An 18,427-nucleotide genomic window follows, 5' to 3' on the forward strand; every position below is an offset into this window, starting at 1 on the left:
ATAATATATGGCTGTGATACTTTTAATTTAATTTCTCTAGTACCTGGAGAATTTCTTTTTGGACTTAGCTGTTAGGATGACATCAAGATTTTTATCATATAAAAAGAATATTGACTTAGAGCATAAATAGTTCCAGAAAGTTTATAGTAAGAAAATTGTTTTGGGGGAAAGTATCCCTGGTCTCTCCTGTTTATGTATTTGATTCTATTTCATCCCAGCTACTATAGTACCTCATTTATTGTCAACTTTATAATCTCTCCAGTGAATTTCTGTCCTTTAGCTTACAAGTAAGCTTCACTTAATAATAGATCTAATGTATTTTTAAACAAACCCCTTCATCTTTGCTTTGATTCTGGTATCTTTGTTATTATCTGTCATATTTGATTCCTTTCTTTTGCTCATACATTATTATTTGCTTAGTTCTGTGAATTTTACCTCATCTTTGTCATGTTTTGTAATTTTAACCTTGAATATTCTGGACGGATTTTAAATCTTTTTTGTATGTCTGGATTTTTCAGAGCATTGAATGAAATGTGGAAATGTCAAAATCTTCTCCGACATCAAGTAAAGGATTTGCTTGACTTAATTAAGCAACCTAAAGTGAGTGAAATTTTAAAGATTTTTTTCCTTTGATGTTAAGTATGTAAGTATTTTATTACTATTTATCATTGCTTCTGTGGTAATTCTTTCATTATGGACAAATTCTGAATGCAGAGTTTCATTCCTAATTTAGGTAAATGTAATTTTTAAAAAATTTATTAGAACATTTACAATATGTACTATATCTGTGAAAGGTGATGTCAAACAGAAAGAGAATATGGTTCTCTGTACTCAAAATTAATTTTTTTGGTAGCTTTAAAATAAATCCTAGCAAAGCATTATTGAAAACTTAGAAAATAGAATAAAATTATACTTCATATTACCACACTAAGATGCCCCCCAATACCTTTGTGTGTATACTTTTGTGGTTTTAGAAATTTTCTATAATCATATAATTAGAGTTTAATGTCTTAATGTTTTTACTTGCAATTATTATTGTGATGATTTTAGTGTAATACCTGGCTGTCCTGCTTGTAATGGAATGGTGGTTTCATCCAGTAAATGTATCATTTTATTTTGGGACATTTAGAGTGATTATAGGTTTGTTTTTCTCTGAGAATGCTTATAGACTGGCTTATAAACAGTATAATTGGTCTAGAAAGCAATGTTCCTGGTAATTTTAAATTCCATTCAGGAAAAACAGCATAGTATTACTTTTTTTTTCTTTTTCAGTCCATAGTGGTCCTCCCTCTCCATCATAAACATGTCAGGTTTACAGTTCAGGGGTTAATAGAGCAATGTTGTTTCATCCAAGAGGAGAAAATTTCTAGTTTACCCAGGTATAAATTGACAATATTGCCTAAAAATTTCATAAATTAGCAGCAGTTGTTTTAGTGATTTATATAACCCTCTTAATTATTTTTTTAGACATTCAAATGTGATTTGAAGGCTTTTTAAGAAAAGGCATTTTGTGCTCCTTATTTGCTTGATTGAATGTTATGTCTAGGTAGTGTTTTTGTTTTATAGGCTTAAAATAACCTTTTAATATTTTATTGAACATAATTTAAACCTTTTTTCAAAGGTTATTGAGTATTCAGGACCTGTTAGAATATGTTTTCCAGCTGGGGATTTAGCTCAGTAGTTCCGCCACCTGCCTCCCATGCTCAAGGACCCAAGTTCGATTTCCGGTACCAAAAAAAAAAAGAGTATGTTTTCTAGCTGGGCATGGTGATGCACGCCTGTAATCCCAGCACTTGGGAGGCTGAGGCAGGAGGGTCACCATGAGTTCAAGGCCAGCCTGGACTGCATAAGGAGACCTTGTTTCAAAAAAACAGAAAAAGAAAAAAAAAACAATGTTTTTCCTTCTAATAAATGACTTTAAACTAATTTAGTGATTCTGGTGTTTTCTTTTTCCACAACCCCACCTAAATTAATGTGTTTCATTAACATATTTTTCAGTGAGTATTGTGATGCAGTGTATCAGTTTATTTCAGTCAATACCTCTGAGTAAAGTGTTTTTCTTTGTTAATTAGAGCTGTGGCACTTTATTCTGGCCAAACATATAGAAGTTACTTAAAAATATGAGGTTTTTATATACATATGTGTAAAATTATTGCTTTTAGGCATTATTAAAGTCATTATAGTAGCTATATAGTATGTTATGTGTGTAGATCATATTTCACACAAGCATGATGTGTGAGATTGTAATCAAACATGTTTTGACTCTGCTTGTCCATTTAATTTTATTTAGTGTGTGATTCTTTGTCCTACCTGTTGATAAAAACGGAGGGTCTTATAACTCTCCAGGTTAGTCATACGTGAAATTGTAAAATACAGTTTCAGTTCACTTGGAACGTTTAATTTCTTTCTACTTTATGGAATTTTCTTTTTGCTGATCTTAAAAGAATTACAGTATAGAGTTGTCCTTCCTCAAAGAAGGAATTCTCTTTAAAGGGTGATAGGGTTGAAAAGGAAGCAAAACAGAGGCAGATAGTACCCAAATTGGAATTCTGTGAAAGAGTTATCAGTCTCTCTGATTGTTTAATATTCACTTTATACTAACTATAGTAGATATTACAGAGTTAAAGTTTGAAAATATACAAAGCTATGTTTAACTTTCAGATGTTTCTATTTCCTCTCAATTTACCAGGATGACTCTTGTATACTTAACAATTAATTTATGTTTTCTGTTTTTTTCATTGTTCAGTCTGTCACTTTTTAAGTTTTAGCAGTACTTTCTTTTTGTTTTGTTTTGTTTTTTTGTTTTTGGTACCGGGAATCGAACTCGGGTCCTTGTGCTTGCACAGCAGGTGGCGAAACCACTGAGCTAAATCACCTTAGCAGTACTTTCTACTTCACTTAACTAAATTGATTTGCTTCTTGTTGTGTAATTTCTGGTATTGTACTTTTGTTGGTGCACATTTTTCATGTGGATCATATTCTTGATATCATAGTACTCTTTTATCATCTTCTGTGCATATGACTTTACATGTAGTAGTATGCAAATAAATTACGTGCAGTACAATGTGGTGAGTACATTATCCACTGAAATAACACTGCCCAGGTAAACCCATAACTAGAAAGTTTTAGTAGCATCTTTTAAATTGTATTTCTCTGGTGTCTTTCCTATAAATTTTATGTGACCATGCCTCCGCAAGTCAGTTAGAACTTGTGTCAACTTTTTGTTCGAGATAAAGCTAAAAGTTTAAATAACTTTTTTGCGGTACTGGGAATCAAACTCAGGACCTTGCACTTGCCACGTGGGTGTGACACCACTGAGCTACATCCTCGGACCAAACAAGCTTTTGTTCTGTTTTTTAAACTTACTCGGTTTTTTCTTAGCTCTAACAAAACTCAAAATATCTACCACCATCCAAAAATGTGTACCAGGTTTTTGTTTGAGGTCTGAAAAAACAGGGCTGAAAAACAGGACAAGGTAAAATGTAACAGTGAAAAATAAGTTGGCTTCTCTTACCCAGTTGATGTAGGATTTAAAAATAGCTAAAGAAGGATACAATATTGGTAAAGTCATGGATTTGGAGTGTTACTAGGTTATGTCTATCTAATTTTTTTGAAGTGTTAATGTAGATTCTTATCAGGGAGTTTAAACTTTGCGTTTTTGTTTGATTTGCAGACAGATGCCAGTGTCAAGGCTATATTTTCAAAAGTGATGGTTATTACAAGTAAGTTATTTAAATCTTTGTGAAATTTAAGTTTTAATTGAAACATTTAAATTATCTCCTGTAATTCCATTTTAGGGTATGATAAAATAGAAAATGAATGTTTTTGCTTGATGTACAACAGACAACTCGGCTTTTCTTTTGTTCCAACTTTGCATGTTATCCAGACTTTTTTTTTTTTTTTGATGCTGGGGATCGAACTCGGGACCTTGCACTTCCGAGGCAGGCAGCGGAACCACTGAGCTAAATCCCCGACCCTATCCAGAATTTTAAATTTTCTTTAATGTCTTATATGAGGAAAGAATTTATCATATAAATTTATTTTTGAGACTTTATTTAAATCATTATGTAAGCTTATGGTAAAAAGTAAGTTGTTGCTTTTGTTTTGCTTTCACTAATGTAGATATGTCTGAGGCTGATTTCACACTGGGTCAAAATTAGTAAGAGATAAACCTACTAGGTATATAACAACTTCTTTGAAAAATGTTTATTTTTGCTTTAAGTGATGTCAAATAAAATGTTAATTGCACTTAACAGTAAATGCAAGAGGAATGTGTGGCACATCTTTTTTGTTTAGTAAAAGAAAGAGTAGATAAAAGTATGTTTTCACTGTCATTTGTTTTTCCTCCCACTTCTAAGGTCACTATGTATTGTATGGCAGAGGGTCCTAGAAATAATTGGGGACACTAGGTGGAATGAGTTTACTGAACTTTCACTTGGTGGTAATGAAGAGATTGTAAGGTGGATCTGAAAAGCTAAATATTGCAAGAGAGGTACGGAAATAATGCTAAGGCACTGAAGAACCTAAGTTCCTGGACTTTGGATTTAGTGATGGGAGTTTTAGCAGGAATAGACTTTTTGGGTTTTTTTTTTGTTTTTGAGACAGAATCTTGCTCTGTAAGTCAGGCTGGCTTTGAACTCATAGCAGACCTCTTGCCTCAGCCTCTCAAGTGTTGGGATTACAGGCGTGTGCTACCATGCCCGGTTAGGAATAGATTTTTTTATAACCAGAATATCTTTCAGAACTGAGTAAACTAGTTTTCAAGTCCATTCTGGTAATTTCTGAAAAGTCATTGTTTTTTGTGCTATTGTTTTTGTTTTGAAGTATTGAACCCAGGAGCTGCTGGTTTTTTTGGTACTGTACCACTGAGCTGTCTCCAGACCTTATATTTTGTTTTTTTGGGAGGTGGGGTGGGGAGAGATATCCAGGATCGAACTCAGGCTTTTGAGACAGGCAAGGTGCCACTGAGCTAAATCCCTGGCCCTGGTGTTTTTTTTTGGTACCAGGGATTGAACTCGGGTCCTTGCACTTGTGAGGCAGGTGGTGGAACCACTGAGCTAAATCCCCGGCCCTGTGTTTTTTTTAAAATAGTACGACCTTTTTCTCAAGACTGTTAAACTCCAGTGAATTGCTACTGATCTTTGGAACATATTTTGTAAAGTGCTACACTAGGGATTTCCAGCTTGCTCACAGGTGTTTATTGCATGCCTAACCTTATTGTTTACAAATATATAAACATTTATTTTCTGTAGGCAGTCATGTTTATTTATTGTACTATAATGTTCTTTTTATTTGCAATAGAATTTTTCTTGTATTATAGAAATATAAAAAGGTCATACAGTCTAAGTATTTAGAAGGATTTATGTATTCTACATTCAGTGATTCAGTCATGCCAAGAATTAGAATGGAATTTTGGAGTTGGATGTGAACTTGGATGATTAAATTTACTATAGTCGTGTTTTAAGATTCAGTTCAATTCCTACTATTTTTTGTAGTTTTATTGTAAGTTCTGTTATTAGTGTTATCCTGGTCTGTATGTCTCCCCCCGTGTCCCCTATGTGGTAATGGGGGTTGAATCCAGGGCCTTCACACTGAGCTATATCCTCAGCCCATGCTCCCCACCCCCGGGCCTTTCCTTTTGGAGAGGGTGTCACTAAGTTTCCCAGGTTGGGCTCAAATTTGCAATCCTTCTGCCCTCAACCTCCCAGAGTCCTGGGATTAAAAGTGTGTGCCACCATATCTGGCTAGTCTGGTTGTTTTTTTTTATAGTAAAGTATGAGAAAAAAAGATACTAAGATCAACTTTTTGTTACTACTCATACATGTTTTGATAAATAGACACATTAGGAGAGAAATATAAAGTCTTCTACCAATATTTACCATTTCTTACTAAGTATAACGTCCAGCAGTAATGCCAGAAAGAGCTTACTCAGTGTTGTATTTTGTTGAAGCCAGATAGCATATACATGTATATGAATAATGCCTGGATTGGTTTAACAGTAAACTAGGAAATGCAGCAAAATAGTTTCTTGAAGTATAACATATTGATTAATATTTTGTTGTGAATTAGAACAATGCAGAAGCTCATGGGAAGAGAAATAAAATTGGATTATGTAGGTTGACATTTAATGGCTTTAAATATAATAAAGAGTTCTTTAGAAATAGTTCAGTCTTTCCCTGATTCAGATATCTGTTCATAATGATCCTGTTTTATATTTCTAGAAAGTAGATTTTTGTGAAAATTGAGTGTTGATTGTACTTCAGTTTATTAAACAAAACTATATAGATAAAGATTATTGCAGTAGTAATTAAAAGAAATGAAAAGTATTGATCTTTTGTTACTTTGAAAAGTTTAAAACAATGTATTTTAATTGAATTTTAATTTATTTTAAGGAAATTTACCAGACCCTGGCAAAGCTCAGGATTTCATGAAGAAATTCACACAAGTATTAGAAGATGATGAGAAAATAAGGAAACAGTTAGAAATACTTGTTAGTCCAACATGCTCCTGCAAGCAGGCTGAAGGTTGTGTGGTAAGAAAAGAAATTAAACAGTTAATATCTGAAAAAGACCTCAAACAGTGGACTCCCCCTTTAATAAAAGCAATTTGCATTTATTATATAAAAGTTAGAAAATGTTACATCAGTAACAATACAGATAAGGTACAATCCCTCTATAGAGACAATTACTTTATTAATAAGGGATCTGTCCTTCTAAAATCAATAGATATTATACATACAGTTTTGTACATTTTACTTAATGTAATCTTTTATAGTATTTTTAATAGCTACATAGCATACCATTCGGTATGTGTGCTGTAATTTACTGAATAGTCCACTAGTATACATTTAGATTTGTCTCCCACTTTTTGATTAATATGGAGAACTGTATAATATCTTTATAACTAAATGTGTTTTTTTGGTGTGTGTTTTTTTTGGTGCAGGGGATTGAATTTAGGACCTTGTTCTTACTAGGCAGGTGGGGTGGCCCTGAGCTAAATCCCTGGCCCATAACTTTTAAATGTTTTTAGGCAGTCTTGATTCTTTTGTTTTGAGAGGGCCTCGCTTTGGAATTCAGGTTGGCCTTGAACTCAGTGTGTAGCCCCAGGCTAGCTTCAAACTCAGGGCAGTCCTGCTCAGTCTCTTGAGTGCAGGGATTAGAGGTGTGCACCACCACACCTGGTCACAGTCTTGATTCTTTATTATAAATTCTTAGAAGTACAATTGTGTGTTAAAGGTCTTTTTTCTCAGTGGTACTGGGGATTGAATTTAGAGCTTTAGCACTGAGCTGCATCCCGAGCTAAAACTGTCTCCACCCCTTTTCGTTTAGACAGGGTCTGGCTTAGTCCGTGTCACGTGTCGTTCCCCCCACCCCCCACTTTAATTTTCAATCCTCTCATGTCAGCCTCCCAGAATATTGGAATTTCGTGTATAAGCCATGGTGCATTTAAAAAACCTTTAACATGTATTGAACAGCTGTTCTCCAGAATACAATTAGTTTCCTGCTAATGAAACTAAGGACTTTTTTTCATTCATAATATTGGTCAGTATTATTGCTAGAAACAAACCCAAATGAAAAACAAGCAAAAGCATAATTATTTCTATAGGAATTATATTTGTTGGTTGCTAGTTGTCTGACCTTCCTTTCTCATTGAGTTAATAACCATTCGTATTTTTTTGGTCAGTTTTATGTTTATAATCTTTGCCTATTTTTATAGACTATTATTTATCTTATCTACTTGTCAGTTTGTGATATAGCATTGCTTATTAAATTATTCTGATTTTGTATCAACTGTAGTTTGCCTTTTTGTTTTGTTTAGGATGTTCTTGACATATTTTAACTTTTATTTTTATTTATTTATGTATTTATGTATGTATGTATTTATTTATTTATTTATTTGGTACCGGGGATCGAACTCAGGTCCTTGTGCTTGTGAGGCAGGTGGCGGAACCACTGAGCTAAATCCCTGGCCCTTAACTTTTATTTGTATCTAGCTGAGTCTGTCACTATATACCTCATGGTGTTTACTTACCTTTGATGTCCTGATTATGAAATACTGTTTTATTGCAAGCCAGTGAAACTATTTACTAATTTTAGTGTTTCTTAATCTGTTACCCTTGTATCTTCTGAGATACTTTTAGAGAAAGATGATTGATTCTTAACTCCACCCAAGGTTCACTAAATGAGGCTCTTTAGAGTGAGGTCCAGGAATACATAATTTTAGGTTCTTCTGATAATTTTGCTTCTTGAAGTTAGTTTATTCACTTACCGTTGTTTTAGATGGGAGAACCTAACTTCCGTTTCAAATTTCTGTCCAGTTACTTTATTATGTTAAGCTGAAAAATCTACCCTTTTCCTGTTTACTTGAAATACTGCCTTTCTCATGATCAATTTTTAATATAGTTTTAAAAATTTGACTTGTTTAGGGCTGGGGATTTAGATCGGTGGTTCCGCTACCTGCCTTGCAAGCACAAGGTCCTGAGTTCAATCCCCAGTACAAAAAAAAAAAATTGTTTTTTGACTTGTTTAGTTTGTGTTCATTTCAACACCAGTATTACATGGTTTTAATTATTTGTAGGTTCTTAACGTTTTAATGTAGTGATTTGATAAAGTATATTTTTGTAACATTTAAAAAATCTGTATTACAGCGTGAAATAACTAAGAAGTTGGGAAACCCTAAACAGCCTACAAATCCTTTTTTGGAAATGATCAAGTTTCTCTTGGAGAGGATTGCACCTGTGCACATAGATACTGAATCTATCAGGTATTTGTGTATAATGATATTTAGTTTTCATTATTACTTACTCATTCCTCCATTGAGATGAGTCACTCTAGAGAACCTGCTATGTGCAAGGCACCCAAACCAAACTCATCTGTGTACATTTATATATACTGTATATGTATTTGTATTTATGTATATACATGCACTTATCTGTGTATATCTTTTTTTTGGTACCGGGGATCGAACTCGGGACCTTGCGCTTGCGAGGCAGGCACCAGAACCACTGAGCTAAATCCCAGGGCCAATCTGTGTATATCTTAATGTATTTACTTTTTCTTGATTTTTTTATTTTAAGTGCTGGTTCAAATTGTGTGAGAAATTGTGAATCAAAGCCTAGTTTTTAAATGGTTACAGTGGACCAGGAACTCCTCTTTTTTTGTTAGCGTGCACAGGTAGGATAGGATAGGTAATATGAACAAGTTTTGGTTACCACCTCAGGAAAAGAAAACTAGGCAGATCTGTTGCACAGGAACATATGATGGATTTTCACAGATACTTGAGAACTGAAAATGTTATTTTTTAAAACAACTCTCATTTAAAATTTCAGCTTTCATCCTACTGAACTGTGAGATGTTGGCCTTCCTTTTGTGAAATGTTGGAAGAGCTTTTTCTGTTTTTAAACTTTGGCCTAAAAATTTGAAATTAGGTTTAATAAAGCATACTAATTTACTATTTATCAGTAGTGTCCTTTGGGAGTGTATTTAGACTCTAAAATTGACTTTGTTAGGGAAGAGGTAGGATATAGCTTTTGGTCTTTCCTCTGATTTGCTTCAAATAGAGAGGCTCTACTTTGGTTATCTGCCAGTCACTCTGGGCTCCTCACACATCAGTTTTCATTTGAAGAAATGGTTCTGAGGTTTAAAAAAACAAAGACAAAATAAAAAGTATATGGCCAGTAAGAGGAAGAATGTAAATCAGACTGAAATTTGTTATTCCAGTAAATAATCTCAGTCCCTACTCTATTCATAATACTGGTTAGGTATTGGCAAAGTGTACTCTCTGCTCTTCATCTATTTTGGATTTTTTGAAACAAGGTCTCGTTATGTAGTCCAGGCTGGTTTTGGACTTGTGACAATCCTCATGACCCAGCCTCTTGAGTTCTGGGATTATAGGCCTGTACCACAAAGCCTGGCTTCTGCTGGTCATCTGTCTTCTGTCTAGTTGAGTAAATATTTTTAATTAGAAGATTATATTATAGTTCCACAAGATTAGTGCAAATGGAATTCAGAGAGCTGAAAGAGGATATCCCCAGGAGGTAATATTTTACCTAAGTGAAGAATGGGTGAGACTTTTGTTTCTACAGACATGGAGAAACGAGTATTCTAGGTGTTGAAGATTAGCATAAACCAAGGCTACTGGCAAGAACAGGGAGATTTAGAAAATGATTGTCATACGTCTTAGTTACTTTTCTTGTTGCTAAACACCAACACCCAAAGTTAAATAAGAAAGGTTTATTTGGATCACAAATTTTTTTTTTTTTTTGGTACTGGGGATGGGACTCGGGTCCTTGCACTTGTGAGGCAGGTGGCGGAACCACTGAGCTAAATCCCCGGCCTTGGATCACAATTTGTAGAGGTTTCATTCTATAGTTGACTGGCTCCAAGGCAAGTGTAGCATGGCAGAGAGGCATTGCAAGTAGTGACACAAAGCAGCAAACAGCCAACAACAAGCAAGGACTCTCTTTCTGTCCCTTATTTCCTATCCAAGCTATCCACCTTTAGGGCAGGTAGCACTTACACCCAGGGTGGGGCAGTATAATCTTAAAATTGCACTTTGAATCAATCTCAGTACCACACATTCTAGAAAAAGTCCCACCTGTGACCACGTGATGCTTTGGGGGGAGGGACATCTAGATACAGCCATAACATCACAAATTATAGTGCAGAGAGGTATATGAATTGATCTTGAAAAGTAGATTGGATCAGATTATGGAATGCCATTAAGTCCCAGCTTTAGAGCTTTTACTTCATTCTTTGATTTTTTTGAGAACCAGAAATGGTTGAGATGATGGATAGGAGGAGAGAAATAGAAGAGAGACTGTGAAGATGTTACTGTGATTGTCTAGAGATGATAGTGGGGTAGTAAGGAAAAAACATATCTGAGGGAGGTTTTAAAATAGCAACCAAAGATACTGCCCATTCTACTGCTTATAGGGAATAAGAGGCAGAGTTAGAAATAAGAGTTCAAACCCAAATCATGAAGAGCATACTGATACCTGGAACAATGATGAGACCTGTTTTTGAAGGAGACGAAAAAGGCTATCTTTCTTATTTAGACATGACAAATTTCTTTAAAATCAAAGAATATTGAGTTTAATATTAATCTGAGAATGGATTGGAATGCTGAGATTATATAGAAAAAGCAAAAAGATCATAGACAAAATCATGGGCCTGATTTTACAAGAGAGTATAGAATTGTAGGAAGACCAGATTATGGCAGTATTTTAAAACTTAGAATAGTTGAAAATTTTCAGAAGTAACGTATACTGTTGGACACCCAGAGGACCTGTGTCTTTAGCAGTTGGAAGATCATAGAGATCTATAGAAGGTATGTTAGAAGGTAAAAGTAATATTTAGTAATTAGTGCTTAAAACATGTCTAGAGGATTCTAAAAGTTTTTCAATTTATAACTCATTACCTATCCTTTGGAGATAGGACCTATCATTCCCATTTTACAGACAAGGAGCAGCAAGTTAACAAAGATGCTACGTGAAACTCAGAAAGTGGTTGCAGAGCCACTTTATACACTTTATAATAGCTTCCAGAAAAACTCTGTTTTCAGTCCCTTGTAGCAGTCAGCCAGTGTCCATATCACCTGACTCTTCACCTGACAGTATCTGACAGTACCTTTTTGCCTTTTCAGTCTCTGCATTTTATAAATGAAAATGAGTGATGGTACTCTTTTTTAAAATTAAAAGAAAGTTATTTATTAATAAGGTGGAACTTTATCTCAAAATACTTCTTGGCTAATTACATCTTGTGTAGGAATGGCTGTTATTTTCCTATGAGGGCCTCTGAGGAGTTCTGTTTTCCTAATTGTTAGTAAGAATATTTTGTAGGTTAAGGCTATCAAGCCATTTTTTTTTCCTTTTAAATCTGTGTTTAACATTAATATATATTAAATTGTATAATTCTGTTTGTTATATCCTTTTCAGGTTTGGCTTTTAGCATCCTCTTAGGTAACTCTGCTTTTTAACGTTTAAATCTGCAGTTGGTCTGAAATTTTAGCGTAAGGTAGACATAGAGATTCAACCTTTCTTCAAGGCACATAATAGCTAGTTATGTCAACTTCATTTGTTGAAAAATTGATTCATTTCAATTTGAATTGAGTTAAATTGAGATGTTTCCCTTTTTCTGAGACTGGGTCTTGCTGTGTAGTTCAGGCTGGCCTTGAACTCACTGTAGCCCAGACTGGCCTCAAGCTTGGAACAATCTTCTTGCCTCAGCCTCCCAAGTGCCATTATTACTGGTGTATATTACCATGCCTGGTGAAATGTTTCCTTATTGAATAATAAATTCTTACATAGTTTGGGCCTTTATTAGATTTTCTTTTTGGTTCCTTTGCTTCTTAAGGTTTTTGGATACTTTTTTTATCTCATAGGGGATGTTTATTTGTGTGTTCCCTTAAAATTTATTGGTTGTTTCCAAATATTCTTCCAGTTGAGTGATAGAATGCATTTATTGCATCTTGCTTCACATCATGTGACATACAAATTCTGTACATTATAGATTTTTATTCCTAGTATTTTATATATGTTGATTTGTCATTGTGAGTAATTTTCTCCCTTTGTGCATTTTAGGTGTCTTTTGCTGATACAGGAAAGCACTGTTGACTTTTGAACATTATGTTGGTGCCACTTCTCTGAATTTTTAGAGTTTTTTTTAATAGTTGAAAGGAAATTTTTAGTATTTTAGGTTGATGTTTTTCCTAGAGTGTTTTATTTTGAATGTTGTATCTATTCTTTAGTTAATGGCTAAATTGTATTTCAGAAACTGCAATTGCCTTTCCCAGTTATCCCATCTAAGGAACTTCAGTTTTTGTCATGGTCCATATTCATATTGTTCTCTGATAATCTTTTATTTTTTAACCTGGTACCGGGGATCAAACTCAGGACCTTGCACTTGCAAGGCAGGTGCGGCACCATTGAGCTAAAAAATCCCTGACCCTTTTTTTTCAAAACATGTGTTCACTTATTTGTGGCCTTCCTTTACTAGACTAAAAGCATCATACACTTAGCATGGAAGAAAAATAAAAAATTCTGTCTTTGGATATGTAATATTTTTTATTATTGTGGTACATTTGTTTAGATGAAAAAATCTTAGTACTGCTGAAAATATGGGAAGGGAATTTAGAATGAAGATTTTATTGGGGGTAGTTTGGGATATGATAATGAATTAGGGAAAATTATGAAAAAAGAAAAAACAATCTCAGAAATATACTCGAAGGGAAGATAAAACTTCAGTTGCTCTTATGAGAGAGGCAGATACACTCGACTCCTAATTTGACATTAAATTTGGGTACAGGTGGGCTTTGTGGCACATGCCTATAATCCCAGCTACTCAGGAGGCTGAAATAGAAGGATTACAAACTTGAGGCCCGGCTGGGCAACAGAGTGAGAACCTGTCTCAACAATGAAAAATAAAAGGTCTGGGAATGTAGCTCAGTGTTAGAGCACTTGCCTAGCAGGTTTGAGACCCTGGGTTGAATCCCCAGTACTGGAAAAATAAACGAACAAAGAAAAAGGAAAAAATTGACTATATATTGTTTTTGTAGAAGTATTTTAAGGAACACTGACTATAGGTAAATATTTTTTATTTTGATAGATTTTTTGTTACTTCTTTTTGTAAAAAGCCACGAGTTTTAGTGATTATTTTAGGTAATTGTCAGTGCATTTCAGCTGTTTATTTTATTTTATTTTTTAAAATTTTATTTTATTGGTACATTTTAGGTATACAATATAATGGCATTCATCATTGGAAATTTACACCTTTATGTAATCTCTCTTGGTTCTTATTTTTCCCCCTTCCCCTGCCCTCCTTCAACCCCTCCATACCTCTATTTACAAAGTCTTTGTTTCCATTTTTTCATTTTCTCATATTCCATTCCCTTCTTCCCTTTCCCCTACCCCTCCCACTCAGCTATTTATTTTAAAGAAGCATAGCCTTTTACTTTTTCATCTATTGCCTGTTCTTTTTCTAATGTTTTTGTGCTTTTATTACTTGTAGGGTTGGAATTTCTGCCTCTAACAACTGTGCCTGATACATTCTAATATGCGATAAATAGTTTGAAAATGCTTAATCTTGTCTTTTTTCCTTTATTTCAGTATATATCCTCTACTAATTGCACTAATGATGAATGTTAACTAATTAAAATATAATCAGTCATTCATGTGTTTAGGGTTAAGAAAGATATAGGTAGCATTAATTTTTGTTTTGGTACCTGGACCTTGTGGTTGGAAGTCAGGTGGCAGAACCACTGAGCTAAATCCCCGGCTATAGTAGCATTAATTAAAAAGAAAATTAACATTTTGACTGCATTTGAATGGATAAAGGAGAACAACTAAAAAGAGGCGCAAAGTATTTTATAATTGTTATTTTATAATAATTTTTGTGAAAGAGCTATACTGTATTTGTATGAGGTATGTGTGTATATATATATATATATAGAAATTTTTCTTTGATATTGCTAATAAATTGACAGTGTAAAAAATGACAGTTTTACTTGTTATACTTCAGTGCACTTATTAAGCAAGTGAACAAATCAATAGATGGAACAGCAGATGATGAAGATGAGGGTGTTCCAACTGATCAAGCTATCAGGGCAGGTCTTGAACTGCTTAAGGTAAATATCTATTTAAAATTAATTAGATAACTGTTAAACATATAAATTTATATTGTTTGTTCCTGAAGTTTGCTTCTTAAATTTACATAACTAAAGGTGATATTTTTCAGTTGTTGTAGGTAATTTACAAAATGCAGGGACTGAGATTGTAGCTTGCCTAGCATGGGTAAGGTCCTGGGTTTGATCCCTAGCACCTCAAAATAAATAAATAAAAAGGAATCGCATATTTATTCCAGCTTGTGTGCTTTATTTTTAGGTTCACATTCTATTAGTCAGCTTAGTATCAGTTACATTAGAACAGATGTATGATTTAAGGTATTAATGAGCCAAACTTAAATGCCACATAGTTTATTTTATATGAGAAAACCAAACTACAGAGAGCAAAATAAAAGTACTTTAAAAAAAAAAAAACAAGAAAACATTTATAAAGCCCTTCATAAACATTATTTTTTTTGTTTTCTTCTAATCTTTAAAAAATACAGTTTAAATACAGTTTTGTGTATCATTTATTATTAAAGTATAAGCCTTTTTTAGGGGGGGGGGTAGTACTAGGGATTGAACCCAGGGTGTTCACACTGAGCTATATTTCTTGCCTGTTTTTATTTTTATTTTTATTATTTTCAGGCAAGTTCTAAATTGTCCAGGCTGAACTCAATCTTGAGTCTATCTTAGTTTCCCGGAGTTCTGGGATTATAGGCTATGCCCAGCTAGCACAAGCATTTTTTTTTCCACACTGAGTTTTTAATTTTGTTTTGTTTTGTTTTTTTCTGAGTCAGTGTCTGGCCATGTTGTCCAGCCTGGTTATAAATTGGTGGTGATCCTCCTGTGTCAGCCTCCTCAGTGCTGGAAGTACAGGAATGCACCACCATGCCCAGATTTCCAATTCCCAGTGATTTTTAACATAGTGTTTTAAAAAAGTGTTTATGAATGGTTCTGATTTTGGCTGTTATTTGCCAACTAAAGTAATGTACTAGTGTATTACGAGTAATGTGTCTTTGAGTATATTACTTGTCTCTGCCTCCTCATTTATAATGGCGAAAATAATCTATATGTCACAAAGGACTAAATTAAATCACACATAATTTTTTCTTTATTTTAACACACATAATTTCTTAGCACAGTGCCTGACTCATAGTAAAAATAACAGACATTATTTTTTGAATTGGTTATTAGTCCACTTTTGTAGTGTCATATTGTTACTGTTTTCATATTGTTGAATATTTAGGTTTTTCTAATTTTATTCATATAAACAGTCCTAAGATGAGTATTTCTATGTATGTATTTCTTGGTGATGTCTTATTTTTTTTGAAAAGTGGGAAGGTATTACTGGGTTGAAGAGAATGATGACTTTAAAATTCCTGGAGATGGGCCAGGGATTTAGCTCAGTGGTGCCGCTGCCTGCCTTGCAAGCATAAGGTCTTGAGTTCCATCCTTGGTACCAAAAAAGAAAAAGAAAAAGAAAATTCTTGGAGATACCACTGCAGCTATATCTGTATTTATATCTCTGTCTCATTCTCATTCTCATCTATATCTATCCTTCCTCATATCCTTTTATAGAAAAATTGGGCCTATGTGTTAATTCCATCAATAATGGATGAAGGTACCTATTTCCTGCACTTTTGTAAGCATGGAATATTGTGAATTTTTAAAATTTGCTAATCTGATTGGCAAAAATTGGTGTTTATATTGCACAGTTATAACCAGTGAAGTCCACTTTTCATACATCAATAATTTGTGTTTTCCCTATGGTGAATTCATTGTATTTAGCCTTTATTTATATATCTACTGACATCTCAATCTTTTGTATTTTTTTTTAAAAAACTGATTTAATGAGCCTTTTATTTTGCTTTTTCATGGAAATATTTGGTAAATAAAAATATATTCTATTATACATAAGTTATAAGTATAGTACCAAACTGAATACCAGTAAAAAATAAATTGTTAAATCATTAAGTGTTAAAAACTACTGTGGAAGTTCCCTGAGTGGTTTTGCCCCCCTCCAGTGTCCCCCAGTAGTATTGTTCTAAAGTTTTGACTTATTAATTTTCTCTCTATTTGTTGTTATTATGTTTTTGTGTATCTCTCTAAATAATATATTGTTTTGATTTACAAATTGTAAATATGCCATTATACAATAGTGTATTTTTCTGCTTTTTTTAACATTCCACATTTGAATACTATTACTTTATGCTTGAAAAAATTATATTTAGAGGGTTTTATTGTTTTAAGATTTTAAAATCTTAAGCACCATCTGAATTTTATTTTGATAGTGTTTATGGGGAGTTGTCTAACTTGATTTTCTTTCAATAGCTAACCAGTTGTTTCAGGATTATTCATTTATTTGCTGTTTCCTTCTTTATAATTTATTACTGTCTATATAGTCTGGGGTTTTATATATGCTAGAATCTCTTTGTTGGTTTACTTATTCTGGTTTATGATTCTTTCAATGCTGCCATGCTGATTTAGTTATTGTAACTTTATAGTATCTTTTACTATCTGGTATTTTACCCCTTTCCATAGTTTACTTATTGTCAAAAAAATGTTTTTAGCTGCACTTGTCTAATGACTTTTACTTAGAAGAAATTCTGTTTTCATATCCCTTTTCCTCCTACTCCTCCCTCCAAACCCTTAAATAGTAATCAAAATCCAGTTACTTTGACTAGAATTATATTAACATGAAATTTAGTTTTGGAAGAAATGATTTCTTTATAGCCTGAAATTTTACACAGATACATTTCTTTTATATAAGTAATTAAATTTTATACATATGCTACTCATTTTTTTGTTAATTTTAAAATTGATTAGAAATATTTCTAATATGTAATATTTTAAATATTATAAAGATGAAAAGTTTTTACAAGTTAATTTTATGACTTACTTTGTAGGTACTTTCATTTACACATCCTATTTCATTTCATTCTGCTGAAACATTTGAATCACTTCTGGCTTGCCTGAAAATGGATGATGAAAAAGTAGCAGAAGCTGCACTACAAATATTCAAAAACACAGGAAGCAAAATTGAAGAGGATTTCCCACACATCAGATCGTGAGTTGAGCTTACTCTGATAAATATTTTGGGCACATACTATTTCTTGAATGATGTGATGTTGGAATCTTTTAAGTTTTCAGGAAAAACTGTCTGGGTTACCTTAATTCTCTACTATTCAAAGTAGATTTTCCTTTCTTTGTAGAAGCACTAATTGATATTTTAGAAGATTGGTGATAGGGGAAGATAAATATGTCATAGGTTTCTGAATTATCATTTTGCTTAAAGATTTTGATGGAGACAATCTGGGTATACAGTGGCACAGAATAAACAGTTCACATGTATTTAAGATGCAGTGAGACATTTTAAAGGAACTCAGCAGGACTATTCACAATACTCTTTATTTACTTGCTTTTGTATGGTTAAGGATACTAGACCAGTTTTTAGAAGCAGTGCTTTACGAAGAGAAGTAGGAGAGCGTGGGATACTCGTCTTAGCAGGAATACATCTTTTCTCTATTTCCATATTTCCCATTAAATGGAAGTTGAGCTGCTGTTCAGAGCTAACAGCTATTGATCATTGTTTCAAGGTCCCATGATATCAATGGAATAACTAATCATTTGTTACATGTTACTGCTTGCTTCTTGATATGTATCTTCCCTTCCTATATTTGCCATAGTCATAGGATGTTGATCTTACCTTTATTTCATCACTTCTAGCTTAGACATTGGTCTCATTAGTTTTATTTGGCTTAGTATGCTTCTTCATACAGAATAGCTGGCGGCTCCTTTTCCCCTGAAAAACAGGGTGGGCAGAACT

General features: G+C 33.5%; 1 protein-coding gene across 9 annotated transcripts in view; it reads left to right on the forward strand.

Annotated features, from left to right (window-relative positions):
* Positions 1–18,427, forward strand: part of Pds5b (PDS5 cohesin associated factor B) — a 283,823-nt gene that overhangs the window by 198,263 nt on the left and 67,133 nt on the right. For all 9 annotated transcript variants that reach the window (XM_087199489.1, XM_087199485.1, XM_021266499.2 and 6 more), the window contains 6 exons: positions 519–600; positions 3,674–3,722; positions 6,393–6,532; positions 8,648–8,763; positions 14,517–14,622; positions 17,508–17,668. In XM_087199489.1, coding sequence (XP_087055615.1) covers positions 519–600; positions 3,674–3,722; positions 6,393–6,532; positions 8,648–8,763; positions 14,517–14,622; positions 17,508–17,668 — 654 coding nt within the window. The remainder of the gene's footprint in view (positions 1–518; positions 601–3,673; positions 3,723–6,392; positions 6,533–8,647; positions 8,764–14,516; positions 14,623–17,507; positions 17,669–18,427) is intronic.

This window comes from Heterocephalus glaber, unplaced genomic scaffold (assembly GCF_053883595.1).
Source record: "Heterocephalus glaber isolate CG9 unplaced genomic scaffold, H.glaber_assembly_v1.0 deba00001720, whole genome shotgun sequence".
Lineage (NCBI taxonomy): Eukaryota > Metazoa > Chordata > Mammalia > Rodentia > Bathyergidae > Heterocephalus > Heterocephalus glaber.